The sequence below is a fragment of the Rhinolophus sinicus genome, linkage group LG03 (assembly GCF_036562045.2).
Source record: "Rhinolophus sinicus isolate RSC01 linkage group LG03, ASM3656204v1, whole genome shotgun sequence".
Taxonomy (NCBI): domain Eukaryota; kingdom Metazoa; phylum Chordata; class Mammalia; order Chiroptera; family Rhinolophidae; genus Rhinolophus; species Rhinolophus sinicus.
The window spans coordinates 101426710-101451673 of record NC_133753.1 but is presented as its reverse complement, the minus strand read 5'-3'; the positions used below and the strand labels follow the sequence as shown (position 1 = coordinate 101451673).

The 24964-nt window shown below is 57.5% G+C and overlaps 1 protein-coding gene across 4 annotated transcripts; it reads left to right on the top strand.

Moving 5' to 3' along the window:
• Window positions 1-472: 472 nt before the first annotated feature.
• On the top strand, window positions 473-24657 carry RASA4B (RAS p21 protein activator 4B). 4 transcript variants are annotated; one of them, XM_019752798.2, is made up of 21 exons: window positions 473-751; window positions 5491-5547; window positions 7059-7172; window positions 7656-7717; window positions 8708-8837; window positions 10671-10752; window positions 11503-11634; window positions 11825-11916; window positions 13160-13277; window positions 13513-13663; window positions 13985-14049; window positions 14420-14532; window positions 14789-14981; window positions 15211-15348; window positions 16095-16239; window positions 16504-16673; window positions 18385-18468; window positions 19719-19854; window positions 20763-20883; window positions 23775-23839; window positions 23995-24264. In XM_019752798.2, exons 1-21 carry the CDS (start codon window positions 531-533, stop codon window positions 24114-24116), a joined length of 2511 nt encoding a protein of 836 aa, XP_019608357.2. In that variant the 5' UTR covers window positions 473-530; the 3' UTR covers window positions 24117-24264. The 4 variants fall into 4 exon arrangements, with proteins under 4 accessions (XP_019608357.2, XP_074184502.1, XP_019608358.2 ...); XM_074328401.1 differs by having other exon boundaries at window positions 476-751; window positions 18385-18522; window positions 23995-24657; XM_019752799.2 differs by having other exon boundaries at window positions 611-751; window positions 7064-7172; window positions 18385-18522.
• The last annotated feature ends 307 nt before the right edge of the window (window positions 24658-24964 follow it).

Below are 24964 nucleotides of genomic sequence, written 5' to 3'. Positions count from 1 at the left end.
GCCGGTCCCCATACCTCTGGGTGGCCCTTGCTCTCGCTGCCTCCTTCTGGGTCCAGGTGGCTCTAACTCAAATACTCATATTGTTTGCTAAATTGGTCCGATTTTTTTCCCCCCATTTAATTTACACCTGTGAAGGGCCTCCCTCCCACACACCTGGTTCAGGTGGGGGGGGTCCTCCTCGCACGCCCCCCCACTGCGTGTGCCCACATATGCCCACGCCTCCGAGCACACAAGTGGGCCCACAGCCCCCACGTGCCCGCGTTCTGGCCCTCCGACTACGCCCGCCACCCACACGTACTCGTGCCCCTGGCCACTGGGCGCCGACGTCTCCACTGGCCTCAAGAGGCTCCCCCACGCCCCACGGCGCCCGCAGGGCGTCAGCGCCTCGGCGTGAGCCCCTCCCCTACTCCTCCAGGCGGCCAATAAGCGCCGCGGCCGCGGCCGGCCTCGCCCATTCCCGGGAGCCCCAGCCGGCGATTGGCACTCCCGGGCGCTGTGTCCCCCCGCACGTGGGGCGGGGGTGGGGGTGAATGAAGTGGAAGCGATTACCCCGCCCCCGCGTTTACCTTCCCCTCCCCGCGCGGCCCGCCCCCTCGGGCTCCCAGTCTGGCGCCCGCCGGCTGCCCGCTGCACCCGACCCTGGCGTCCGACTCCCCGGAACCAGGAGCCCGCGTCGCGGACCGGCGATGGCCAAGCGCAGCTCGCTGTCCATCCGCATCGTGGAGGGGAAGAACCTGCCGGCCAAGGACATGTGAGCGCGGCCGGGTCTGGGAGCCTCAACTTTACTGGGAGGGGCGCTGCCCCTAACGCCTGACCTTTCCGGGGTCCACACGGCCCGCCCACAAGTAGAGCAGGCGAGGGTGTGGCGAGTGTGGCCGCAGTGGGAGACGAGCAGGAAAATGGGGACAGATTTGCTTCGAGCGCCAGACAGGGTGACAGGGAAGGGACAGGGACTAGGGAGGGGGCGGGGATCTGGAAGGGGGTCCTAATGAGTCGGGAGGGAGTGAACCGCGGCTCTAGGGGGGAACGGGCCTTGATAGGAAAGGAGCTGGATTTGGGAGCGACACCGCAGGGAAGACGTCTGAATCAAATACGGTCCCTGCTGTCTCGGTCGACTGCCAGGGGTGTGGCTGGAGGGGGTAGAGGTGCTCCCCTAGAAATGAGGGTCTTCCTCAGCATTTCCTGAACTCTTAGTACCTGGGAGTGTTCACCTGAAACCGGCTGGGACCCAGGGGCTGACCCAGGGCGTCCTGCTGTGAAGGGTGGACTTATAGGTGGGGAGGCCAGGTCTGGTGCAAGATGGGGTGGCTGGGGAGTAGCTGTTGCTTGTGCCCTCAGCTGTACCTGAGCCATCACCTTTAATCCTCACAAACACCCAGCAAGGCAGTTCTCACCGTAACATTTCCTGGAGGAGGCAACAGAAGCTCAGAGATGAGAACCTGCTGGCTGCAAGTGCAGAGCAAGGTCTTGGGTGTAGTGCTCTTAACAGGTGCTGGCATCTAGGGTTTTTCCTGGTCCCTGGCCAGATTTGAGGAGATTTCAGGAGTCTCAGGTCCCACCTTTCTCAGTAGGTCCCAGAGCTGAGCTGCCCCATTTGATCTCTGGCTCCCTTGTATGCAGACTTAGGTCCTAATTCTCTGTCCCTGAAGCCTCAGTTTCCCTTCTGTAAACTGGAGGTCGAAATCTCTCTCAGATATCAGTGGTGGAAAACACAAAGCTTGAGGGGCGCTGACTGCCTGGAGGATGGGGCAGAGGAAAGGGAGCCCTGAGGCAGCACAGGGTCCAAAGTCTGCTGGGCTGGAGCTTCCTCACACCCAGGCTCTTAGCGGGCTCCTGGATGCAGAGAGGTGGTTAGATGGGGGGTGGGGGACAGCAGGAGGATGGGGTGAGGGAGTCTCTCCCAGGGACAGTGGTCTCTGTAAATTTCCCAGCAGCGCCTTGCAAGGAGCAGTGCCAGTTCAAGGCCCCCTGGGCCTGGTGAGGCGGGGCTCAGCAGTTGCCATGGCAATGGGTGAGGGAGGAGTGGGTGGCCATCTCAAGGTGGGTTTCTGTGCATAGAGGGAGGTGGGGCGGGAGGTCGGGTTACGGTTTCTGCGGTGGGAAAGCAGATGAGCTCTGAGAAGGGCCTCAGCCTCCAGGCCCAGCCTCTAAGCACCCCCTACACTGGCGCTGGTAACTAGGTCAGTTTGGCCTCCTCTGGCTGGTGGCTGCTGGGAGGAGCAGCCCCTCCGTCTGTCGCCTCCCTCCCCATGCCTGCAGGGCTTGCCCTAGTGACTGGCTCCAGGCTCTCACCAGCCTAGGGAGGTGAAGCTGTGGGCTGTGCCTACCTGGCAGCCAAGGTGCCTGGGTCCAGCTCTCCCCAGCCCTGCCTCTGCACAGCTGAGGGATTCTGGGCAAGGTGCCCCAAGTCCTGTCTGTTCTGTCTTCCAAATCTCTTTCCTTGTCCTGCCCCCCTGCCTGCCCTATTCACCTCCCCTCATCTCCTTTCCTTTGCTTTTCCCATAGTTGCTGCAGTACACAGGTCTAACCTGTCAAATGTCTTTTAAATTGAGCTGTGATCCCCACTCCAGCCCCTCACATCTGGGGTACTGTCCTTCACGGCTTTGCTTCTGCAAGTGTTTGGGGCCTTCTGCTTTCAAGCATTCCCCTTCAGAGCCTTCCAGAAAACTCCTATTCATCCTTCAGGACCCCTCTCAAACTTGTCCTCTTCAGGGCTTTTCCTGTTGCTGTGGTGCAGGGTTCATCACCCCTGTTCCGTGCACTGCAGCACTTTGGGTTAGCTGGAGTTAGGACAGAGCCCTGGTAGCAATTGTTCCTTCCTGGGCTGCCGGTGCCTCGTGACTGTGAGGGTAGGAACCATGACTCATTCGTCCTGACATTCCTGGTGCCCCAAGGGACACCTGGTCCATAGTAGGGAAGAATAAGAGGTATTGAGGACCTTCCCATTTGATCTTCTTATTAGCCCTATAGGTAAAAACGCTTAGTTTGCAGGTGGGGAGAAAGGCTCAGGATGTGGAAGTTTACTAAGGCCACACAGGTAGGTACAGAAGCCAGATTCAAACCCACTTTGCTGCTAACAGGCAGCAAAATCCTAGGAGGACCGAGGTTGCAAGCTTGCTGTGGGGCTCAGTGCGGAGAGCCTTGAAAATGCCGTGTAAAGCATTTGGCTCCAGGATGGTGGGGATTTGGATCACAGGGAGCCCTCACTGAGTGCTGGAGGCAGGGGTGGTGGTGAGCCTGCCTCAATGTGCCCCATCAGCCTCCAGCCTGTCTCCTGAAGCGGCATCCCTTCTAGCCAGGGCTTGCACACTTCTGAGGACAGGGAGCTCACTATCTCTCATAGTGGCCCATCTTGATTGAGATAGCTCTGAGGAGGGAAGCCCTTCTCACACAGCTGCCACCTGCCTCCCTCCCACTTCCACTCCTGGGTTTTTAGTTCTCTTAAGGGCACAGAGCACAGCTGTGCTCCCTGTCACTGACAGCTCTCAGAGCCCACCTGTTCCTGTCATGCTCTCTCCCACTGTGTTCCATCCTTGGGTGCCTGGGTCAGCCAGACAGGAGCTGAGTCTCACGGTGACCGGTGTCCCACTGGCTCCCATGCCCAGTGGCCCTGGGGACGGCCCTGGGGCTATTTCGGGGTTTGCGCTGATCCTTCCCTTTCCACAAACTGGAAACTGCCAAGGCCCTAAATATAGAGGCCCCACAAGAAGCCAGGCTGGGCCAGTGCCTGCAAGTGGCTTGGGGAAGGAGAAGTGGGAGAGGGGACCAGGCCAGGGGCTTCACTAGGGCAGAGGGCACTGGGCAGCACACAGGTCCCAGCAGGTAGCCAGGGACCATGGTTGGGCCCACGTCCTTAACCTTGCTTCAGCCTCATCTCGACACGGTCCCCTCCATACCCCTTGATCCAGCCACCCAATGCACTGCTGCCCTTGCACACAGGGTCTGTTCTCCCTCCGGGCCTTTGTCCATCTCCGTGACCCTGCCAGCAACGTGAATCGTTCATTCACGATTCATCCACTGAGTAGGAGCTGTGTAGTGGGGCAGTGCTGGGCTCACAGGAATACATAAGAGGTTCCCTGCCCCCAGGAAACCCCAGGGGCCCCCAGGGCAGGAGGAAGAAGCAGGACAGAGGGGGCCCAATAGTGGGGAGCAGACCACACTGACCTCTCCCTCGTTCCTCTGAGTTCCCTGTTCAAATACACGGTGCAGCTCCTGGGCCCTGCCTCCCAGGTGCTGGGGTCCCCTGGCTGTGGGGTGGTAGGATGCAGGCTGGGATGTTCCCAAGGGGCTCTCTGCAGGAGGGGGATCTTGAATGATGGAGGAGGGGTTGCAGGCAGAGGAGCAGGAGTCTCAGGCAGGGCTAACACACTGACTAAACGCTTCATGGGCTGGCCCTCACCTGTGCCTGACCGAGGGCAGCTCCCCTGGGAACTGGCATGACAACCTCCACTTTACAAGTGGGGAAGCTGAGTCTTGGCAGACATTTTCCGTTCGTGTCAGGAGAGCCTTGGGACATGTTTGTCTGAGTGGCTTCCTCTGCCAGAAGAGCCCTTTTTCAGAAGGGAAGTGGAGGTTGGAATTACCCAACCTCCAACACACAAATGCACTTCCTTTATATGGACGCCAGGCCAGGCCTGCAGAGCACTTCTGGAGATAGCCGTCATCCCAGTCCTGGCCCTGGGCCTGGCGGGGGCTGCCCTTAGCTCCAGGAGTCCCCCACCAGCCTGAGACAGGTGGGCCTGGGCAGTCTGGCTTTGCCTTCATTCCCTGGGTTTCCCCTTCATTCCCACGTGGCCGAGCGCTGGAGGGCAGACGGTTACATTCGTTCTTGCTCACCCGTTCATTCAGCGCTCACGGGAAGCTGCCTTTGCTGCTGCTTGTGCTAGGCCCTGGGACAGAAGTGGTCCCCACCCCCAGGTCGCGCAGTCAGGTCTGGGAGGCAGCTGGCAGGACATCACTAGCTGTACTGGAATGGCGGGAGACCTACTGGAAAGGGGGCAGGCAGTGGGGTCCCAGGGGAGACCTTACTCCCTGTCTCAGGGACGAGGAAGGCTCTTAGAGGAGAGGCTGAGGCTGGGAGGGCATCCAGGCAGGAGCAAGAGGAGGAGCAAAGGCTCAGGAGAGAATAAGGGGCTGCCTGTGCTCTTGAGGGAAGGGTGTCGGAAGCCGGCCTGCGGCTATTGTGACTGTTGTTTCTTTGCTCCCTGAGGAGGGGCAGGGGGAGGGCAGGGAGCTGGGGTGGAGGTTCCTGCCTATCCCTTACCACCCCCTGCTGGACTGGGGGTGAGGGCACACGTTTTGGTAGGGGTGGATGGGTGGGGAGAGCCTTTGGGCCCCCGCCCAGGACCGGGTGCCTCAGCCTTGACTGTCTGTTTCTTGAGGTCACTGAGAGCTCTGGCAGCAGGTGGGGAGCCTGCTGGGAGGCCCCGCCCTGGACCCTACCTGCAGCCTCTGCCTGACAGCCCCTCCGCTTGCCTGTCTGTCTTGCAGCACCGGCAGCAGTGACCCCTACTGCATCGTGAAGGTGGACAATGAGCCCATCATCAGGTAGCACCCCACCCCCGGGACCGAGGATGGGTGAGATGGGCTCCCTCCCTGAGCATACTGCACCCCCCTAACACACACCTCAGAGGGGTGTCAAATGTGTATGGAGAGGGCATCTAATCCCCTGGTCCCCTACCTGGCCCTGACACAACCGCTAGGAGGTGAGAAAGACTGTCCTGGCCTGTAGCTCTTTCTGCTAATTACTGACCTTAAGGCCACCCAGGGATTATCTGCTGTGGACCTGGCGCTTTTCCAGGGGCCTCTCACTGACTGTTCTTCACAGTCTTGACGGTCCCCAGGAGGGACAGGTGATGATGATAAGTGCTGTCTCCACCAGGCCCTGTACTAAATGAGTCCAGCCCGTTTACTACCTACAGTGAGCTACACATTACATCCGTAAACCTCATCTATGGATGAGGGAACTGAAGCTCGGAGAGACTAAGTAACTTGCCCAAGGTCATGTGCTTACTAAGTAGCAAAGCCACACTGGAACCCAGGTCTGGCTCACCCCGAAGCCTGAGCGCCTTCTCCCTTCCCTTGCTCTGACTCAGAGATCCCTCTCAGAGAGTCCCACAGTGGCTGTCCCCCAGGAAAACGGTTCCTTTCCAGGCTGGGGGTCCCCAACCTGTACCCAGAAGGCCCCTCCCTTTCTCCGTGAGCGCCACAGACCTGGGCAGGGTTTTTGCTGTCGCATCCCCTCCCTCACTCAGGCTTCTGCCTCAAAATTCATGGCCAGAGGCGCTCCCCTATTCTGTGTCGGTGAGCTGAGTGCCCACTGCTGACCAATAGCCAAGGCTGCCCGACTCACAGTTCTTCCCACCTACAGGCAGGACCCCAGGCTTTTCCCAGATTCTCTCCAAACCTGCGACACTAAGGGGGGATAGGGGCATGATGGCTCTGATTGTGTCAATGACAGACAGGGAAGCTGAGGTCCCACAGTTCAAGTACATATCCCAGAAGTGGTTGGGGTCAAGGTGATCCCCTCAGCCTTCATCAGGTTCTTTGCGGGGCTTCAGCTTCCCCTCCCCCACATCCCTGCTGAGTCCTGTGAGCTGAAGGCTCTGATCCGCGGGAGCGTGGCCAGAACTGGGTGAGGCCCTGCCCAGACGAGAGGTCTCAGGGTCAGCCCTGGACCTTGGCTCCCAGGCCCCCCACGCAGACTGTTGGGCTCCAGAGTAGGCTTGGCGGTCTCCCTGCCTCCACCCTCAGTGAGTCCATTCAGCATCAGGAGCTAGGGAGTCCTGCTATGTGACCTGAGCTGCTGCCGTCCGTGGTCTCAATTTCCCCAAATGTGAAATGGCCTGACTGATGCAACCCTGTGCCCCAGCCAGGACAGAGAGGATGACCAGGAGGGAGTGATTGATAGTGGTGGTGATGGTGTCTGGGACAAGGAAATCGTCAAACAGCAAAGCAGTTGTTCCCGGGAGTGGAGGAGGATGTGGGGAACAGCCCCCCTTGCCCCAGCCTGGGGCCTGTGGGTGACCTGGACTGATGCTGAGGGTCCTCTCCCGTAGGACAGCCACAGTGTGGAAGACCCTGTGCCCCTTCTGGGGTGAGGAGTACCAGGTACACCTGCCCCCCACCTTCCACACGGTGGCGTTCTACGTCATGGATGAGGACGCGCTCAGGTCGGTGGCTCCCATGCTTCTTGGGGACCTGCACCCGCCATCTGCCCCTCTCTGGCCCATTTCACTACTGGGACTGCTGGTCACCCTGCATCCCCTTTATAGCCTGGAGGGAGGGGGAGTCCAGGAGGGTGTGGAAGGGTGCAGGTGTGTGTGTGTGTGTGTGCATGTGTGTGTGTGAGGATTCCCTGTGCTTGTACCGCGTGTGCGTGTGTGGGAATACACAGCATGTGTGAGCATGGGATGTGTGCTAGGAAATGGGCATGCGGAGAGCATGAGCTTGGCATGTATGTGGGTCCACGGGTCAGTACATGTGCAGCAACACGTCACATGCGCAAGGGTCATGGGTCTTGCCCTGAGAGGCCCCTGGAGGTGACTTGAGTGTCAGCCTCCCTGCTCCCCACAGGGACCCTAAATAGGGTGGGAGGGGTTTCCTGGGCTCCCTGGAGAGCCCTGCCCAGCTCTGGCTCCCTCTCCACCCTCCAGCCGGGATGACATGATCGGGAAGGTCTGCCTTACCAGGGACACCTTGGCCGCTCACCCTAAGGGTAAGATCTCTGCGAGGGAGCACACAGCCCACTGCTGCTTCCCCTCCCATGGTCCCCTCCTCAATCCCTTCACTATTCTGTCCAGCCCCCAGCCTTCCCCTCTCTCAGAGACTCTTCCTCTGAGAAGAGGAAGGGGCCTCCTCGTGCGCTATTGCTGAGATGTAGGGACCCCTCCTCCCAATCCGGCTGGCTCCTCTATTCCCCCTGGGGGCTGGGCACCAGTGCCACTCGGTCCTAAGTCTGAGGGATCAGCCAGGATCTGGGTTAGACTGGAGAGCCCCTTGGATGGTTCCTGGGATGCTGGCATTGCTTTGAGGGGTCGGCCCTGCCCCAGCCTTGCTGTGTGACCTGGGGCAGGTGCTGCCTTCTCTGAGCTGAGTCCGTATCTCCCCTGAGGGTTCAGACCAGGAGCTCTTTGATGCTTCAGACTGTGCTAGCCTAAGCCCCTGTGACCCTCATTGGGCCTCCCTGGCACACACCTGCTCCTATGTGTGATATTGGGGCAGGGATGCGGGGCGGTGGGGACTTTGCTGACTCCTGGAGCTGTGTGGCCCCTGCCAGGCCAGAGGCCTCTCCCGCCCAAGGCCCCAGCCAGCCCCTTGGGGTCTAGTGGCCCCAATGATGCCATCCTCTTGTTGCTTCCCCATTGGGACTTAAGCCTTCCTTCCATCAGCCCTAGGTATAAGCCACTGTCCCCGTTTTAAGATGGGGAAACTGAGGACAGTGGGCAGTGCCATGCTGAGTTAGGGTCAAGGCCACCAAATGCAGCATGGGCACAGGGGTCACAGACTTCAATTCCAATCTAGGCCCTTCCAGCTGCTGTTACTCAGCTTCTGAGCCTCAGTTTGCCCATCTGTCTGTCACTGGGGACAATAGCCCATGCCTCACAGGAACTTTGAGGGGATTAAGAAAGGGCCACCTGGTGCCTGGTGTGGCTGAGGGGGAAGGGAAGGGAAGAGCCAGGCCACTGGCTCACCTGCAGCCTCACAGGTTTCAGTGGGTGGGCCCACCTGACGGAGGTCGATCCTGATGAGGAGGTACAGGGCGAGATCCACCTTCGGCTGGAGGTGGTGCCAGGAACCCGGGCCTGCCGGCTGCGCTGCTCCGTGCTGGAGGCCAGGTGAGATGTCGGGGGCTAGGGAGCAGGGCAGTGGGCCCCACGAAACTAGAGAAACCCACTGTGGGTGCTGAGCCTTCCCTCCCTGCATCCACTTCCTGGCCTTGTGCCTCCTTCCATCACAGCCCACTCGGGCAGAGGGGAGAGGTTGCCCTGGCTTGAGGATGTTTCCTGGATGACCCCTCTCAGAAGGGTATGACTCTTTGGGGAAGGGAGAATCTAATTGGTGGAATTTAAGGCATCATAGCGCAGTGGGGTAGTGGGTGAGGGGGACCCTGAACTCTGATCACACAGCCCCAGTGCCAAGACTGACCTTCCCTCGGGTTTAACATCAATATGCAGTTGGCCTGATACTTGGTGTGGTGGTGGCCGTGAGAGGAGTTGCTGAAAATCTCCAATGGGAAGGGTGGGCTTCTCAGGGGGACAGGGACTTGGGTGGGAAGGTGGGCCTGAGTCACCTGTGACATGGACCCCCGCCCTTCCCCCAGGGTAATGTGAGCTGCAAGCTCCACTCCCGTCTAGGCCTCAGTATGTGTCACTCTCCTCCACAGGGTCCTTGCCTGCCTCTGGGGCAGGAGGGGGGCCCCTAGCCTCTGCCTGCTGCCCACGGGCGGACACTAGCCAGCCAGCAGCTGTGGGAGCATGCCCCCCCCCCCCCCCCCCCGCGGGGTGGTTGGTCTCTCTGGGAGGAAGAGCTCTCCTGAAAATGAAGACTGTGACTCTCCTGGCTTTATGTATTGTCCTGGGACTGGAATGTGGAAGAGGCATAGCCAGATGGAAAATGGTAGAACTTGGGTGGAGTCACAGTCCACCCTCACGCTCATTCTGTCACACGCCATTCATCCTCTGCTCACCCCCTTACTCCTTCCTCAGCCTCGCTGGCACCAGCCTCTTTGTGGCGTGAGCGCACACATGTTCACACACATGCACACACACTCACACATGTTGGGTGGCTGGGCCAGCCTGGCCTCCTCTTAGCAAGTCCCTGGATGGGGGAGTGGTCTATTCAGGTCTCTTTATAGAGTGTGGGGGACTCATCCCCCATTGTCCTCGACTCAGACCCCTGCTGGAATTCTGAGAGTGCCCAAGAAGCTGCCTTTGCTGTAGAGGCAGAAAGAACATGTTCCTCTCATCTTTCTGGGCAGATTCTCAAGGCCGAGCTCTGGAATTCTGTTAGACGGTTCTGAGGAAGAAAGAAAAGCAGGCAGGAGAGACTTAAAACTTAAAATATAGAAGCGAGCAGAAAATAATATGTATAGCAAATGGAGAGGGGTGGGCTTTGTTCTTCCACAAAGCTTCTAAGCTGGGGGTGCTGGGACCAGATTTTGGCTTTGTAACGGGCTACCTGTGGAGAGAGCATGATCAATCAGGGCTGCTCCCCAAGACCCCCCTCAAATAGGGGGATAAGGCAGGGCAGGCTTTCTAGAAGCTCATTACCTCATGGGGATTGTCTTTTCCGTTTTACTGATGAGGTAACCAAGGCTCAGATGGCCCCTGCTCAGCGCTGCCCTGGGAACAAAAGGGGGGCCCACGGCCTGCACTGCTCCACAGCTGCACTTCCCGCCCTCTGCCAGAGGAGGGGCAGCAGCTGGTCTGCAGTGGCCTCCTCAGGAGGAGCCATGGCCTTGCCCTTGGTGGATCCTGGGCCTGGTGTGGGGGCCACGTGGGGGCCCATGTGGTGATCACTGTGGAAATTAGGGTCTAGAAAAGGGAGGGATGTGTACACAGTCACCCAGCTCACCAGGGACAGGATGAACTCAAGCCTTTCCAGCCTGGTGTGGTTACCCCATAGCTGGGCCAGCTTGGGTGACAGTGGATGTTTCTCTTCCCCTCCAGGGACCTAGCCCCCAAGGACCGGAATGGTGCCTCTGACCCCTTTGTCCGTGTGCGCTACAATGGCCGAACTCAGGAGACCTCGGTGAGGAGGCCGGTGGGCTGGAGAGTGAGCTGGGAGGCTCAGGGACCCATCCAGGCTCCTCACTGCCTCGCCACCTCCTCACTACCATATTGCCCCGAAAATAAGACCTAACCAGAAAATAAGCCCTAGCATGATTGTTCAGGATGACACCCCCTGAACATAAGTAAGTCCTAATGCATCTTTTGGAGCAAAAATTAATATAAGACCCGGTCTTATTTTCGGAGAAACACAGTATCACCTGGGTGGTTAGACTGGGAATGCCATCTTACAGAAAAGGCTGAAAAAAGCAGGGCCGTCTCTCTGAGGATGCATAGCGGGTCCCGGTCCTTTTGGCGCCAGCCCCTGCAGCCTCAGCTGAGTTTCACTCCTGGCCAGGCTAGGTCCAGACAACCTGCGTAGCCCATCAGCTGCCCCCGCTGCTTTCCTCACCTCTGAGAAACAGGGTGGTGGGCTCAGCCCTGCATGGGCAGGCATGGAGACCTGGGTTCTTAGTGCAAACTCGTACCTTTTTGCTTTGTGGCTTTGGACAAGTGCCTTACTCACTCTGGGCATCAATTTCCCCACTTGAGAAATGTGTGGGGGCTTAGACAGGAAGTTTTTTACCTCTGCTATTGCAGAGCTTCTGCCTGGACCCAGGGGAGGAGTCTGCTTCCGGGGCCCTGCAGGGAACACAAGGGAGCTGTTTGGAGTGGCGCTGCCTTTGGCTGGGGAGCCCCTAGAGTCAGAATCCCCCCCCCCCTTTCTGGGCAGATCGTGAAGAAATCATGCTACCCACGTTGGAACGAGACGTTCGAGTTTGAAGTGGAGGAGGGAGCCCCGGAGGCACTGTGTGTGGAGGCCTGGGACTGGGACCTTGTCAGCCGCAATGACTTCCTGGGCAAAGTGAGCCCCTGCCACCTTCAGCCCAGGCCTCCCTTCCTGTCAGCCCATACCTCCAGCTTCCCCAGAGGGACCCGGGACTCCCCAGCACCAGCAACTACCCCTGCCTGCCACTCGTGCTCATGGACCCTCATGGCAAGAAAAAGGCCTGAGTGGTCCCAGCATGGTCCCCCCATCTCTGCCCTGCCCCCAGGTGGTGTTTAATGTCCACAGACTGGGGGCGGCCCAACAGGAGGAGGGCTGGTTCCGACTGCAGCCGGACCAGTCCAAGAGTCGGCAGGAAGAGTGAGTGCTTGGGACTTGGTGGCTGGGCTGGCGGATCTGGGCCCAGGCAGGCTGCGAGTTGGCTACAGCAGGCAGGCAAGAGGATGCAGCCCCAGGTCTCTTCCAGCCCCTGCCCACCAGGCCAGGATCCTTCTCTGTCCAGGGTGGATCCTGCCTCCTCTCCCTTCCCACAGGCCTGGACTCAGCTCTCCTCTGAGCACCTCCTGCTTTCCACCTTCTGGAAGTTTCTGGAACAAGCCTTCACACCCTTTCCCTTTAAGGGTTTCTCTGCAGACCTCAGACTAGAATTCATGTTCCCAGAGCTCTGAGTCAGTGTCCCTGTACCATAGCTATGACTTGCCCCAAAATTCTTGGGGAGTAGGGTTGCCTGATAAAATACACAACATCCACTTAAAACTGAAATTCAGATAAACAATAATTTTTTAGTGTAAGTATGTCCATGAAATATTTGAGACAAGCTTACACTGAAAAATTCAAATTTAACTGGGTGCCTTGTATTTTTATTTTGCTAAATCTGGCAGTTCTATCTAGGAAGCCCTCTGGCCTCCTTGCCCACTCCTCAGCCCGGAAATGGAGGCTCAGCAGTGCACCCCATCTCGGATGGTTCAGCTCTGTCTCTCAGCAGAAGGCCCCAAACCCTTATCACCACCCTTAGCAGGGCAGGGGCAGGGCAGACAGCTGTGTCCAGCACCAGGGTGATTTTGTCTTGATGGCTTCTGCTGCGTGGGAGGCAGTATGCCAAGCAGCATCACTCGTGAACTGTGCAGCTGTGTTGTGGGCAGCAGGGCCTTAGATATTGTTAAGCCTTGGTTGGTGCCCTCACCAGGAGGGGTCAGAGCACCAGAGGCTGGGAATTAGATCTAACGTGCAAGTTGCTTAACCCGATCGAGCCTCAGTTTCCCCTGGCAGAGGGTTGGAGGTTTTTTCCCAGTCTAAAGTGTATACATGAAGGAGGTCGTCTCTGGGAGTTTACAGACTTGAGGCTGGAGAGCCCAACGTGTCCACATGGGTCAAGCTCAGAGTCCACAGGCATCTAGGGGTGGAGTTTCCATGAGTCTGGGGCAGGAAGGGCTTTCCAAACAGAAAAGAGTTTGGGCAAAGAATGGGAGATGGGGCAGTGAAGGGAACCAAGGTGGAGGATGTCAACAGAGAAACTGTGAGGCTGGCTCCAAGAAGGGAAGATGGAGGCAGTGGGGAGGGGGCATGGGTCTCTGGTGGAGAGGTCATAGGCTGCCCGTTCCAGGGGCAACCTGGGCTCCTTGCAGCTGGAGGTGCGGTTGCGGGACGAGACGGTGCTGCCCTCTGGCTGCTACCAGCCCTTGGTGCAGCTGCTGTGCCGTGAGGTGAAACTGGGCATCCAGGTGAGGGGGCCCCCTGGGGGAAGGTGGGAGGGTCCATCCTCCCTGTCCATCTAAACCCACTCTAAAGAGCAAAACGCCGTTTTCAGGATAAGGAACTAGCTAGTGCCCAGGGATGTTTGCTATTTCTTGGGAAAGCGCCCCCACCCTCCCCATGGTCCTCTGAGGTCCTCAGAGTGAAAGATTTGGGTTTCTTGATATATCCTGGAGCCCTGCCTCTCCTTGCTGCCTCCTGCAGGGCCCAGGACAGCTGATCCCACTCATCGAAGAAATGACCAGCACTGAGTGCCGCCAGGAAGTGGCCACCAACCTGCTCAAGCTCTTCCTAGGGCAGGGACTGGCCAAAGAATTTCTGGACCTGCTATTCCAGCTGGAGCTGGGTCGCACCAGTGAGGCCTGGGAGGGAGTGGCTTGTCTGAAGGCGTGGTGGAGAAGGGAGCTGGGAACTGGGAGCCAGGGACTTTAGAGATACCGGGAGAGGAGAAACCCGGGAGGCCCTCCTGTAGGAGGAGGATGCGTCTGATTAGGAGGAGAAGGGTCAGGTTAGGACGCAAGGAAAACAGCAAAAGGCAGAGGTGGGGCAGTGGGTTGGGAGGTGGCAACGAGGCTCTTTACTGAGGCGCCAGCATAGAACCCCAGGGTCCTCTGCCTTCCTCTCCAAAGCCTTGTTCCTTTCCCAGCCTCCTACCCACTAGAACCTCTGATTGTAGGTGAGGCCAACACCTTGTTCCGGAGCAACTCTCTGGCGTCAAAGTCCATGGAGTCTTTTCTGAAGGTGAGGTTGGATGGTATATTGTTTTTATTTTATAGCTGAGGAAACAGGTTCAGAGAGGCCAAGAGACAAGAGTTGGAACTTAAATTCAAATCTTCTGTATCCCTGTCCGGGCCCGTTAAGACTGAGAATTAGTTCTGTGAGTTCGTTCATTGAGTCATTGAGTCATTCACTGTCATTCATTCATTGAGTTCATTCATTCATTCATTTATGTAGCAGCAGTTTGTTGAGCCGCATTCCTTGTGTGCCTGGCCCCTCCTGAGCGGATACATCAGGCAGATGGTGCACGGGGTGACTGGGAGGCCAGCTGCTGGGCGCTGGCGGGCAGCTGGAGGTGGGAGACAGGACCAATGCGGCTCGTGTTGGCCCTCAGGTGGCTGGGATGCGGTATCTGCACGGTGTCCTGGGACCCATCATCGACAGGATATTTGAGGAGAAGAAGTATGTGGAGCTGGACCCCAGCAAAGTAGAGGTCAAGGATGTAGGGTGAGACTGGGCGTGATCCCTGGGGACACAGCCGGGTGGGAGGGGGTGGGGGGTGCGACGATGTCTGCAGGTGTATTAGTTTTTCTGCCTGGGTCTACCTTTTGTCTACCTGCCCACCTGTGTGTGATTTCTGTGTCCGTCTGGGCTGATACCTTTCTGTGCCTGTATCTCTGGATGCTCTGTCTGAGTCGCATATGCGGGCAGTGACTGCGACCCTCTCTGGGGATATGCCCCGTGCCCCATCCGTCCCACGCAGGTGTTCCGGGCTGCACCGACCGCAGACCGAAGCTGAGCTGCTGGAGCAGAGCGCACAGACACTACGCACCCATCTGGGGGCGCTGCTAAGCGCTCTCTGTCGCTCGGTTCGTGCTTGTCCAGCTGTGGTCCGCGCCACCTTCCGCCAGCTCTTCCGGCGTGTGCGTGAGCGTTTTCCCAGCGCCCAGCACCAGGTGCGCCCTCTGCAGGCGGGGCTGAGCGAGGGAAGAAAGTGGTGGGGGAAGGGAGTTGTGGGGCTCCAGGACTCTGTAGAGAGGGACGGTGGTGGTGGGGTTGTAGCTGAGAGCAATAAGAGGGGTGCAGGGTCATGAGGAGAGACGGGTGACAGCACCAAAGGGGAGGGGGCCATCAGGAGCTGAGGCCTGGGGGAGTCCAGCTCACTGCTCTCCTGTACCCTTCCAGGACGTGCCATTCATCGCTGTCACCAGCTTCCTGTGTCTGCGCTTTTTCTCTCCTGCCATCATGGCACCCAAGCTCTTCCACTTGCGGGAGCGGCACGCGGACGCCCGCACCAGCCGCACTCTGCTCCTGCTGGCCAAGGTGTGGCTGTAGGCACCGGCGGTGATATCCAGCTGGGTGCTGAGCAGGGGTTCTTGCCTGGACTGCAGTGTGTTCCCAACTGGCTCCAGGAAGGCCTGTGACTAGGCTACTAATACTCTCAAGTGGCACTGCACTTCACAGTTTACAAAGCTTTGTCATGGTCACCCAATCTCACGGATAAGGGAACAGGTCTGCAAGGGGAAGGAGGATGCCCAAGGCCACATAGCCTGTTGGTGATGTATCCTGGGTCTTTCAACCCAAGATCTTACTCTCAGGCTGTGCCTGTCTGCTGGGCACCGGCCTGGGGCCAGCGTACCCGGTGGGGCAGAGCCTGATACAGTGTTTCCCCGAAAATAAGACCTACTATAATATAAGACCTGGTATAATGTAATGTAATATAACATACTGGGTGTTATATTAATTTTTGCTCCAAAAGACACATTAGAGCTGATTGTTTGGCTAGGTCTTATTTTCGGGGAAACATGGTATCAGACTTTCAGAGGAAGTTCTGTAGGTTGGGCTTTGGTAGTCTCAACCGTCAGGTCCCCAAATGCCTCAAACTCTGTGATCTATTCACCCCTGAATAGATCTATTCATCCAGTGGGGATGGAGTGGGCCCATGAGCAGAGCAAACTGCTTCTGCCTCCATTTCTACAGCGGGAGTAGCACAGACTTGGCAGGGGGTGGATTTCACCGACAGGGCACCCAATCCAGCAGAACCTGGCCCTTCCTGCTGTCATCTTCAGGCAGTCCAGAATGTTGGCAACATGGACACGCCTGCTTCCAGGGCCAAGGAGGCTTGGATGGAGCCGCTGCAGCCCACCGTGCATCAGGGCGTGGCCCAGCTGAAGGACTTCATCACCAAGCTAGTGGACATTGAGGAGAAGGAGGGTGAGTGGTTCCAGTGAGGACCCAGTCTCTTGTTTGCATTTGTCCCGCCCCCTGCTCTGTGGCCCCACCCACCTCTGTGCCTCTGGCTGTGCCCCGTCCCCTAATCACCTTTGCCCCGCCCCCTGCTCCATGGCCCAGCCCACCCGTTTGTGCCTTTGGAAGCTCCGCCCACAGCCTGCTGTAGATGTTTGCTCCACCCCCGACCCACCCTCACCACCACCACCGCCCCAGCTCACATATCATCCTACCTACCCTGCCTGGCAGAGTTGGACTTGCAGAGGGCGCTGAGCTTGCAGGCAACACCAGTGAAGGAGGGGCCACTCTTCATCCACAGGACCAAGGGCAAGGGTCCCCTCATGTCCTCCTCTTTCAAGAAGCTCTACTTCTTCCTGACCACTGAGGCCCTCAGCTTTGCCAAGACGCCCAGCTCCAAGGTGGGTAAGGAGGGAGGCAGGCAAGTGGGGCTCGGAAGGGTTGTAACACCCTAGGACACCTGTCCCTTCCTCAGAGCCAATCCCAGGGTCCACCAGGATCAGAGAAGAAAACCAGGCAGGACTAACTTTCTGGCGTCAGTCACATGAGGAGGAAACTCCTCTGCAGAGGGGTACATGGGGCAGGCAGCGGCTGTAGTGTCCAGCCCTGGCTTTTTTGTCAGGTGCATGAGTGGGGTAGGGGGCTGCGGGTGCTCCTGCGAGAACAGGGAAGCAGGGGCTGAGAGGACTCCTGGGTTCTAGCCTTGTGTACCTAGGGGAAGTGTCTCAACCTTTCTGAACCTTGGTGCTTTGGCCTGTAAATTCAGGATAATGCTTCTTATCAGATTGTTGAGGATTAGATGAGATAATATCAGAATGCAGAGCCAGGGTCTGGCACAGAGCAAGACCTAGAATAATGATATTGCTGAAAACACTGTGTTCTCTGGGCTGGCTTCCTGTGAGCACTCTTCTCCAAAGAAGGGCTTATCGGATACTTGCTGGATGGACCTGTTGACCCCTAGCCGGGCCAATCCAACCCCTAGCTAGCTAGGCTCTGGAGATGGTCTGCCAGCGGTGCCCAACCTAGCCCTGTGCACCTTGGGGGTAGAAAGGGGTGAAGGAGCTCCCTGGGGTAAGCCCTGAGTTCAGGCCTCCCACTTTCCAGCTTCTTTTGCTCTGGGCAGCTGCCTAGCCTTTGGGTCCCCTCAGCTTTTCTGTAGCCTCAGCAAAGCCTGGCTACCTGGCAGGGCCCTCCCTTGATCTGCTCTGAACCCCATTCCATCTCTGGGCATTGAGCTTGCCCTTCTGTGGACAAATCTTGTGTGTCACCCCACTGCCTCTTTTCTGCCCCCCTGTCTAGCAGGCACACCCAAGCATGGTCAGCACATCTTCTGGGCTGTCCTCTCTGGGTTGTCTTCAGGAGGTCCCACCCTGAAATGGCTCAGACATTCATCCCCAGGGCTCTCCTCCAGGTTTTCCCACTCCCTCAAGAGATGGCATTGTCCCCTCTCTGCATGTCACTGAGGCCAGCAGGGGTGGTGGGCTTAGAAGCCAGGCTAGGGAGTGTGGGCGTTATTCTGAGGGCCATGGGGACAGGTCGTTTGGATGAGGAGGGGCCCTGCTGAGTTCTGATGAGAGAGTATTCAAGAGGCAAGGAGAGCAGGGTCTGGGGGCTAGTATCATAGATTCAGCTTAAGCAGACTGAGGGCCCCTCAGGGACGTGGATATTTTTCATCCAGAGCTTCTCTCTGTCTTATTTGTATCTCATGAGGTTTGGTGATGACAGGAGTGGGGGAGGGGACAGGAGGTGGGATACGACTTTTAGAGCCTGGAAAATGTGAATTGGGATATTAATAACTGCAAAGGCATCAGGCCTGGTCCACAGCAGGCATTAACCTTCCAGCCTCAGGGAATGCTGGGCGTCCAGATACTTTTCCAAAACTTAGACCTCCCAGGACTGCTGGGAGCCCCCAAGAGGCCGGGCACTTGGTCACCATCTATTTTCCTTCTGTCCTGGCTGAGGTCACTCACAGAGCAGGCTCCTGGAGGGATAGGCACTGTGGGTCCCCCACACCAATTCCTGGTGCTGCAGAAGGGGAGACGGAGGCCCAGAGAGAGGAAATAGAGTGGCCCCAATTGGGACCCTGAGCCTTCCCATCCCCTGCCCTTCCAGAAATGTGCCCTCATCAAGCTAGCCAACATCCGGGCAGCAGAAAAGGTGGAAGAGAAGAGCTTTGGCAGCTCACACGTCATGCAGGTGATCTACACGGACGACGCAGGCAGGCCCCAGACCTCCTACCTGCAGTGTAAGGTGTGGCTGTGCAGAGGGGCACCCTTGGGGAGGGGTGCTGTGGGAATCCCTTGGATGTACTGGAATGAGGGGCGAGTGAGTCTCTCACACCCTTGTTACCCACAGCAGGCACAGCAGGGTGTGTGAGATCTGATGTGAGTGCAGTGTGTGTGTGTGTGTGTTCGTTCGTAGACCTACGTAGGCACCCAGGTAGGTCTGTGTGTGGCTGGTGCATGGATGGTGTGTACCTGTGATTCGGAGCTTCGCTTGGAACATGTGGGAAACTGTATTTCCAGGTATCTGAGTTGGTGCCTGTGTGTTTATGGGTGTGTGGGTAGCAACGAATAATGATCACGTGTTTACACGTGTGTGGCTCTGGGTGTGTGCTGTCACATCCCCTTCTCATCTGTTCATGTATTAACTCATTCATTCCTTGATTTCAAAAATACTTATTGAGCACCTGGTAGGTTCCAGGCACTGTTCCAGGCGGTGGGGGTGTGGAACAAAACAGAGTCCCTGCCCTAATGGATCTTAGATCTCAGGAAGAAGATAGACTGATGACTAATAAATATTTACAATGTCCAATGGCAAATAGTGCCTTGAAGGGAACCAAAGGAGACTAAGAGAGATAGGGGACAGAGTGGGGGCAGGGAGCAGCAGAGGGGTGTGCTGTTTTACAAAGGGTGGTCAAGGAAGGCCTCTGAGAGATGGTATTTGAGCAGGGACAAGGTGAGGGATGGAGCATTTAGGGGAAGGACACATGGAGGAAGAATACAGGTAGGAAGGCTGGAGGGGGTTTGGCTTGTCTCCGGGGTGACTGTCCTGGGTAGGTGGTAGGAGGCCACAGACCCAGCTCATCCCCTCCCCACTTCGGCCTCCTGAACTCGGTTGGGTCAGAGTTCAGAACCACAGGGGAAACGTGGTGACAGCAGACCGTGGCATACAGTTGCCAGGTTGTGGACTGCCCAAGGGCATGGCCAAGGGGTCCGGTGGCAGCTGAAATCCAGCCCATGTCTGCTCACCAAGCCAGGTGCCCAGGCATGGGCTGCATCCATCGGGAAAAAAGGCAGCCTTTGCTGATTCATTCAAAGCTGCTCTGTGGACTGGCAGGGAATGTCTTTTCCTGAGTGGGATGGGCGCTTCAGGGAGGGAGGGCTTCCTGGAGGAGGCGACCTCAGATCAGTCCCCCCCTCACTGCCCCATCCCGGCCCCGGCAGTGTGTGAATGAGCTGAACCAGTGGTTGTCTGCACTGCGGAAGGTGAGCATCAACAACACTGGCCTCCTGGGCTCCTACCACCCTGGCATCTTCCGAGGGGACAAGTGGAGCTGCTGCCACCAGAAGGACAAGACAGGTGGGAGTGGAGGCCTGGGCCCCGCTGCACTGCATCTGTCCACGGCAGGCAGCCTACTACTGGAGCTGTTGGGACCCTGGGCGTTGGGCACTAGAGGGATGGCACAGAGGAGCTTCTACTAGAATTTTCTGTGATGGCAGAAGTGTGTATACCCTCGCCATGAGCACAAGTGGCTGTTGAGCACTTGAAATGTGGCTAGTGCAGCTGAGGAAGTGTGTTTTATTGTTTTTTTAAATGTAATTTAATTTTAATTACATTTAAATACCCTTATTGAAGTGCAGCTAGAGTCATTGGAACCTGAGTCACCTGCTCTAGCCAAGCCCTAGATTTGAGGTTGAGCAGTGGGTAGGGATTGGCAGCTTTTCACAAGGGTGATGCTGGCTGGTTGGCCTTGCCCACAGCCTCTGGCTATACCCATCACAGCAGTAACCCTTGTCATCGGTGAAGTGGGCACTACGAGACAGAGCCTGGTAGCCCCAGTTTATGGAGAAGGAAACCAAGACTTATCAAGGACAAGTGCCGCTGCCAAGGCCATAAAGCCAATAAGTGGCAGGGCCAGCTCATTCCAGGGCACAAACTCCTGCTGGTTTCCTCACCATGATCTTACGTTCTGGGTTGCTCCCTCGCAGGCAGGCACTTCCAGTAAGTGCTCCAGCTCCCAAACTTGTGCTCTGTGCAACTCCCACGCTCTGCAGTCATGTCCCCACTGCTCAGGAGTGAACCTGAAGGAAGAGCTGCTGTCCCCGGAGCATGGGGAGCCAGACTTCCCAGGCTGTGTTCCCAGCCTGGCCCTGTACAGGGAACCGAGTCCATCCATTTCCCTCTCTAGGCCTTGGTTTCCCTACCAGGAAGTTGGGTGTGAACTCTCATAGTGCCTGCTTGAAATTCTGCCTTCTCTCTGCCCCCAGATCTGGGCTGTGATAAGACCCGGTCACAGGTGACCCTGCAGGAGTGGAATGACCCTCTTGACCATGACCTGGAGGCCCAGCTCATCTACCGGCACCTGCTGGGCATGGAGGCTGCACTGCGGTGAGGCCTGTGCAGGGCAGTGAGTCCCACATGGGAGAGCTCGTGCAGCCCGGGAAATGTGCCAGGCGGGGTCCAGAGCTGGGGTCCCGGCTCAGAACTGCTCCACAGTGGCTGGTCACCTCCCTTCTAATCAGGCCCAGCGCCTTTCGGCGGCCCTTGACAGCCACATCTGGGGAGGGACACCTGGATCTCTGCAACACGAAGCCAGCTCATGTTAGGATGAAAGCCCCAAGGGCTGCGGAGGTCTAGGGTCGGGGCCATGGCTGCTTCCTTCCCTGCATTGACCCAGCCTCCCCATTTGCCTAGCCTTCCCCTGGTGCTCTGGGAGTGCAGGCATTGCCTTCAGCCAGCCTCTTGCTTAATTCAGTGGTTCTTAGCCCTTAGTTCTAGCATAGGAAAAACAGGATGCTTTTGAAAAACAACTTTAGAAAACAGGATGCCCAGGCCCTACCCCACTGACTCAATCTCTGGGGGTGGGGCCCAGCATGGGGATATTTTAAAGCGATCCAATGTTTCCTGAGCGCACTGCCTCCGTGGGCAGTTTTCTCTCCCACACCCCTACACGTGGGCCTACAGGGGTGGGGGCTGTCCTTGTTCTTCAACTAACTCGTCCAGGGTTTATTTCTTCAAAACCCTTCAAAACTCGTGCTATCAGACTAGACCCACCCACTTCCCTGTGAGTGGCAATCACCAGTGGCCTCCAGGTCACCCTGCAGCAATGTCCTTTCTGACAGTGTGGCCTTGTCTCCAGCTCCCTTGTTTGGTGACTTCATCCCTGTCCTTCGTTCCTGAGCCCCACACCTCCAGAGACCTACTCTTCCACCCACCTCACTCCTTACTCCCATGGCCACACCCCGGGACCTCTCATCCCTCATTTTTTAGGCTCCACTTGAATTTCACTTCATGTATAAACACGTAATATTCACAACCCCTTGAACCAAGTAGGCACTCTTATTACCCCCATTTAAGCCAGAAGCAGTGGAGCGAAGATTCAAACCCAAACCGCCTGGGGTTCAGGTGGGTCCCACTAACCAGTGTCCATGGTTCTAACCACACCCTGCCTTAAGAGACTCGTTGCCTCCGGGACCACTCGGCCACGCTCCCTCTCACCCCAGCTCACTTCCTCTGGTGCCGCAGACCTGCCTACCAGGACCTCTGATCCACTGACCCGACCTCTAGCTGTATTAGTTTCCTGTGGCTGCTGTAACAAATTACCACACACTTGGTGGCATGAGACAACACAGATTTATGCTCGTACAGTTACAGAGGTCAGAAGTCAGAAATCGGTCTCAGAGGGCTAAAAGCCAGCGGGGCTCATGGCCTCTTCTCCATCAGCAAAGTGCGTCACTCTCTCTCCGCCTACATCATCGCATTACTGACTTCCTCCTCGGACCACCTTGTCTCCTTTTATAAAGACCCTGTGATTACATTGGGTCCACTTGCTCACTTTCCCTCACCCCCTCCAGCTCCACGTCCCGCCTCTCAGCAAGTCCAGCCCCTCGGCTTTACCTACAGAATAAGGCCAGATCGGACCCCTTCTCACATTGACTCTGTGACTCCCTGTCTGAGCCACTCACATCTGCCACTGCAGGGATGACACAGGAGCCTCCTAATTGGCCATCCTGCCTGTACTCCTGCGTCGTGAGGATCTGCTCACCACACAGCTCCCAGAGATCTTCTCAAACATAACGCACATCACATCACTCCCCTGCTTACAACCCCTGATGGCTTCCCACAGACCTAAGTCCTTGCCGAGGGTACAGGCTGACCTGGCCCTCAGCCTCATCGCCTGCTGCCGGGTCCTCTCCGTGCTGAGCTCGCCCAAGCTATCCTGGCCTTGCTGTCTCTGGGCCTCTCCACCCCCAGGGCCTTTGCACTTGCTGTGTCCTCTGCCTGAAGGTTCTTCCCCAGGTGTTCACTCACCTGATTCAGGCCTCTGTTCAAATACCACCTTGTGAGAGAGGCCTTCCCTGACCAGTGTTACCCTAGATCATTGGAACACACCAATACGTGCTATTTATTCATTTCTTGCCTGTCAACTACACGGAGCTCCCTGAGGGCAGGCCTGTGGTATTCACGGTTCTACTCCCAGTACTGAGAACAGTACCTGGCACATTCTAGCCCCTCAGTAAATGTGGAATAAGCCCATGAGTGGAGGCATAAGGCAATGACATTTGAGATGGTCTGTAAGGTTCAACAGCATCTCCCAGAGAGGGAAACGGAATGGCATCCTGGGTAATGGGGGCAGCATGAGAAAAGGTCAGGGTGACTGCACTGAGAGAAGCAGGAAAGCAGGCCAGGCAACCCCACAGGGCCAAGAAGGCATCTAGGAGGAGGAGCCTGTTAGACCATAGCAGAGGGCCACATCTCTCCAAAATGGATCAGGGAGACAGTCAAAAGAGTTGAGCCAAAATTCCTAAATAAGGGACTTCAAGTGTAGGTCCATGCAGCTGCTCGGCCTCCCTCCATGTGATGCACACAGGCTCATACCTGAGGGCCTGGGGGCCTTTGGTGAATCCCAGTTAGGAACCGTGCTTAAAATGTCAGTGTCTCCTATTCCCATAGGAAGGAAACTCACTCCATGGCCACTTAACATTAGGGAATTTTCAGGCCCCAGTTGGCTCTTTTCCCAAGGTCCCTCCAAAGCAGGAGTGGCATAGTTCAAGCTTGGTCTCCGAAGTGCCTTCTGCTGACCCACAGTTGGGGAGGGTGGGGAGGAGGAGGGAAAGGAGGAGGTGACCTGGGCCCATGTTTTTTCCCCAGAGATTAAAAGAGTTCCCCCCCCCCCCGCCCAGCCCCCAGGAGTCCCTTCCAGCTTAGGATGCCCACACTTGGTCACCCAGCCTTCTCAGCAAGGGCACCAGGAGCTCTCACTCTCTCCTCCCCGACAGGGAGAAGCATCGGGAGCTGAGTACCAGCACAGAAGCAGGCTCTGTGCCCACAGGCCCTGGCGAAGGTAGGTCCCTCCCATCTGGACTCTCAGGGTGGCCTGAGCCCCCTTCAGGGATGCTGTGTGTGGGGCTCCTGAGGCCCACTGCCAGCTGGTCTTGGAGACAGGCACTGGCAGGCGAGGCCCTGCCTGCTCTGCCCTCACTCTTCATCTGCCTCCAGCACTCGAGGACCCACTGGCCCAGATGCTGCAGGTTCTGCAGGACCTCCGGGAGGCCCATAGCCACAGCCCAGCCAGCTCTGCGCCCTTGGAGCCAAACCGCCTCCTGGAGCTACAGACGTGAGGCCTGCCCCACACTCCCTCGCCAAGCCCCCTTGCCAGGTGCTTGGAGATCCGGGTGCACTCTTGGTCCTTCACCTCAGTTCCTCTCATTGGGGTGCAGGGCCTGAGTCTTTCCTGAGTTGGGGGAGTTTGGGAGTCCAGGGACCAGAGCGTCCAGACTTCAGGAACTGACAAGACTTGAGCCTGTCATTGCCCATGCAGAGTTTCTAGGGGACACAGGGGCGTCGGCTTCTCTGTGAGGCCTGGTTGCTCCCTGTGGGCCCTGCAGCCATCACCACCACTAGTCCAGACTCCCCAGGACCCTCCTCTCCTGCTCAGGATAGACCCAGCCGGAAACTATCACCAGGAATGGCCACACCAAGTGGACTGACACTTCCTTGGACTCAGAGAGGCGGGTGGGAACACGGGCCCCAGGAGACCCGGCCTGGACCTCAGCACCCACTTTACTCTCAGCCACCACCCCATCTGCTCCCTCACAGTGGCTGTGCCATGGGAGAGCGTCACGGTGCTCTATTGCCAACAATAAACCTGATGTGACTGCAGCTCTGGGGTCTCATGATGGGGGTCGGGAGGGAGTGGGCCCGGGAACCCCAAAGCCTGATGGTGGCGGGGGTGGGGGGCACCAGCATAGCCTCTCAGCATCCCTGTCTCTTCTTTGCTTCCCCATCTCCCAGGGGGGCCTCCCTTCTCCTTCCAGCTGCTCTCCCCACCTCGCCCCTGGTTCCCGTTCCTCCATCCCCCACAGGCTACAGAGCCTGACCTGGCTCACCAGCTGTTCTCTCCTTGCGGCCCCCGAACAGGCCCTTTTTCCAAGTGTCCTAAAGACTGCACAGTGTGTGTGGGGGGGTT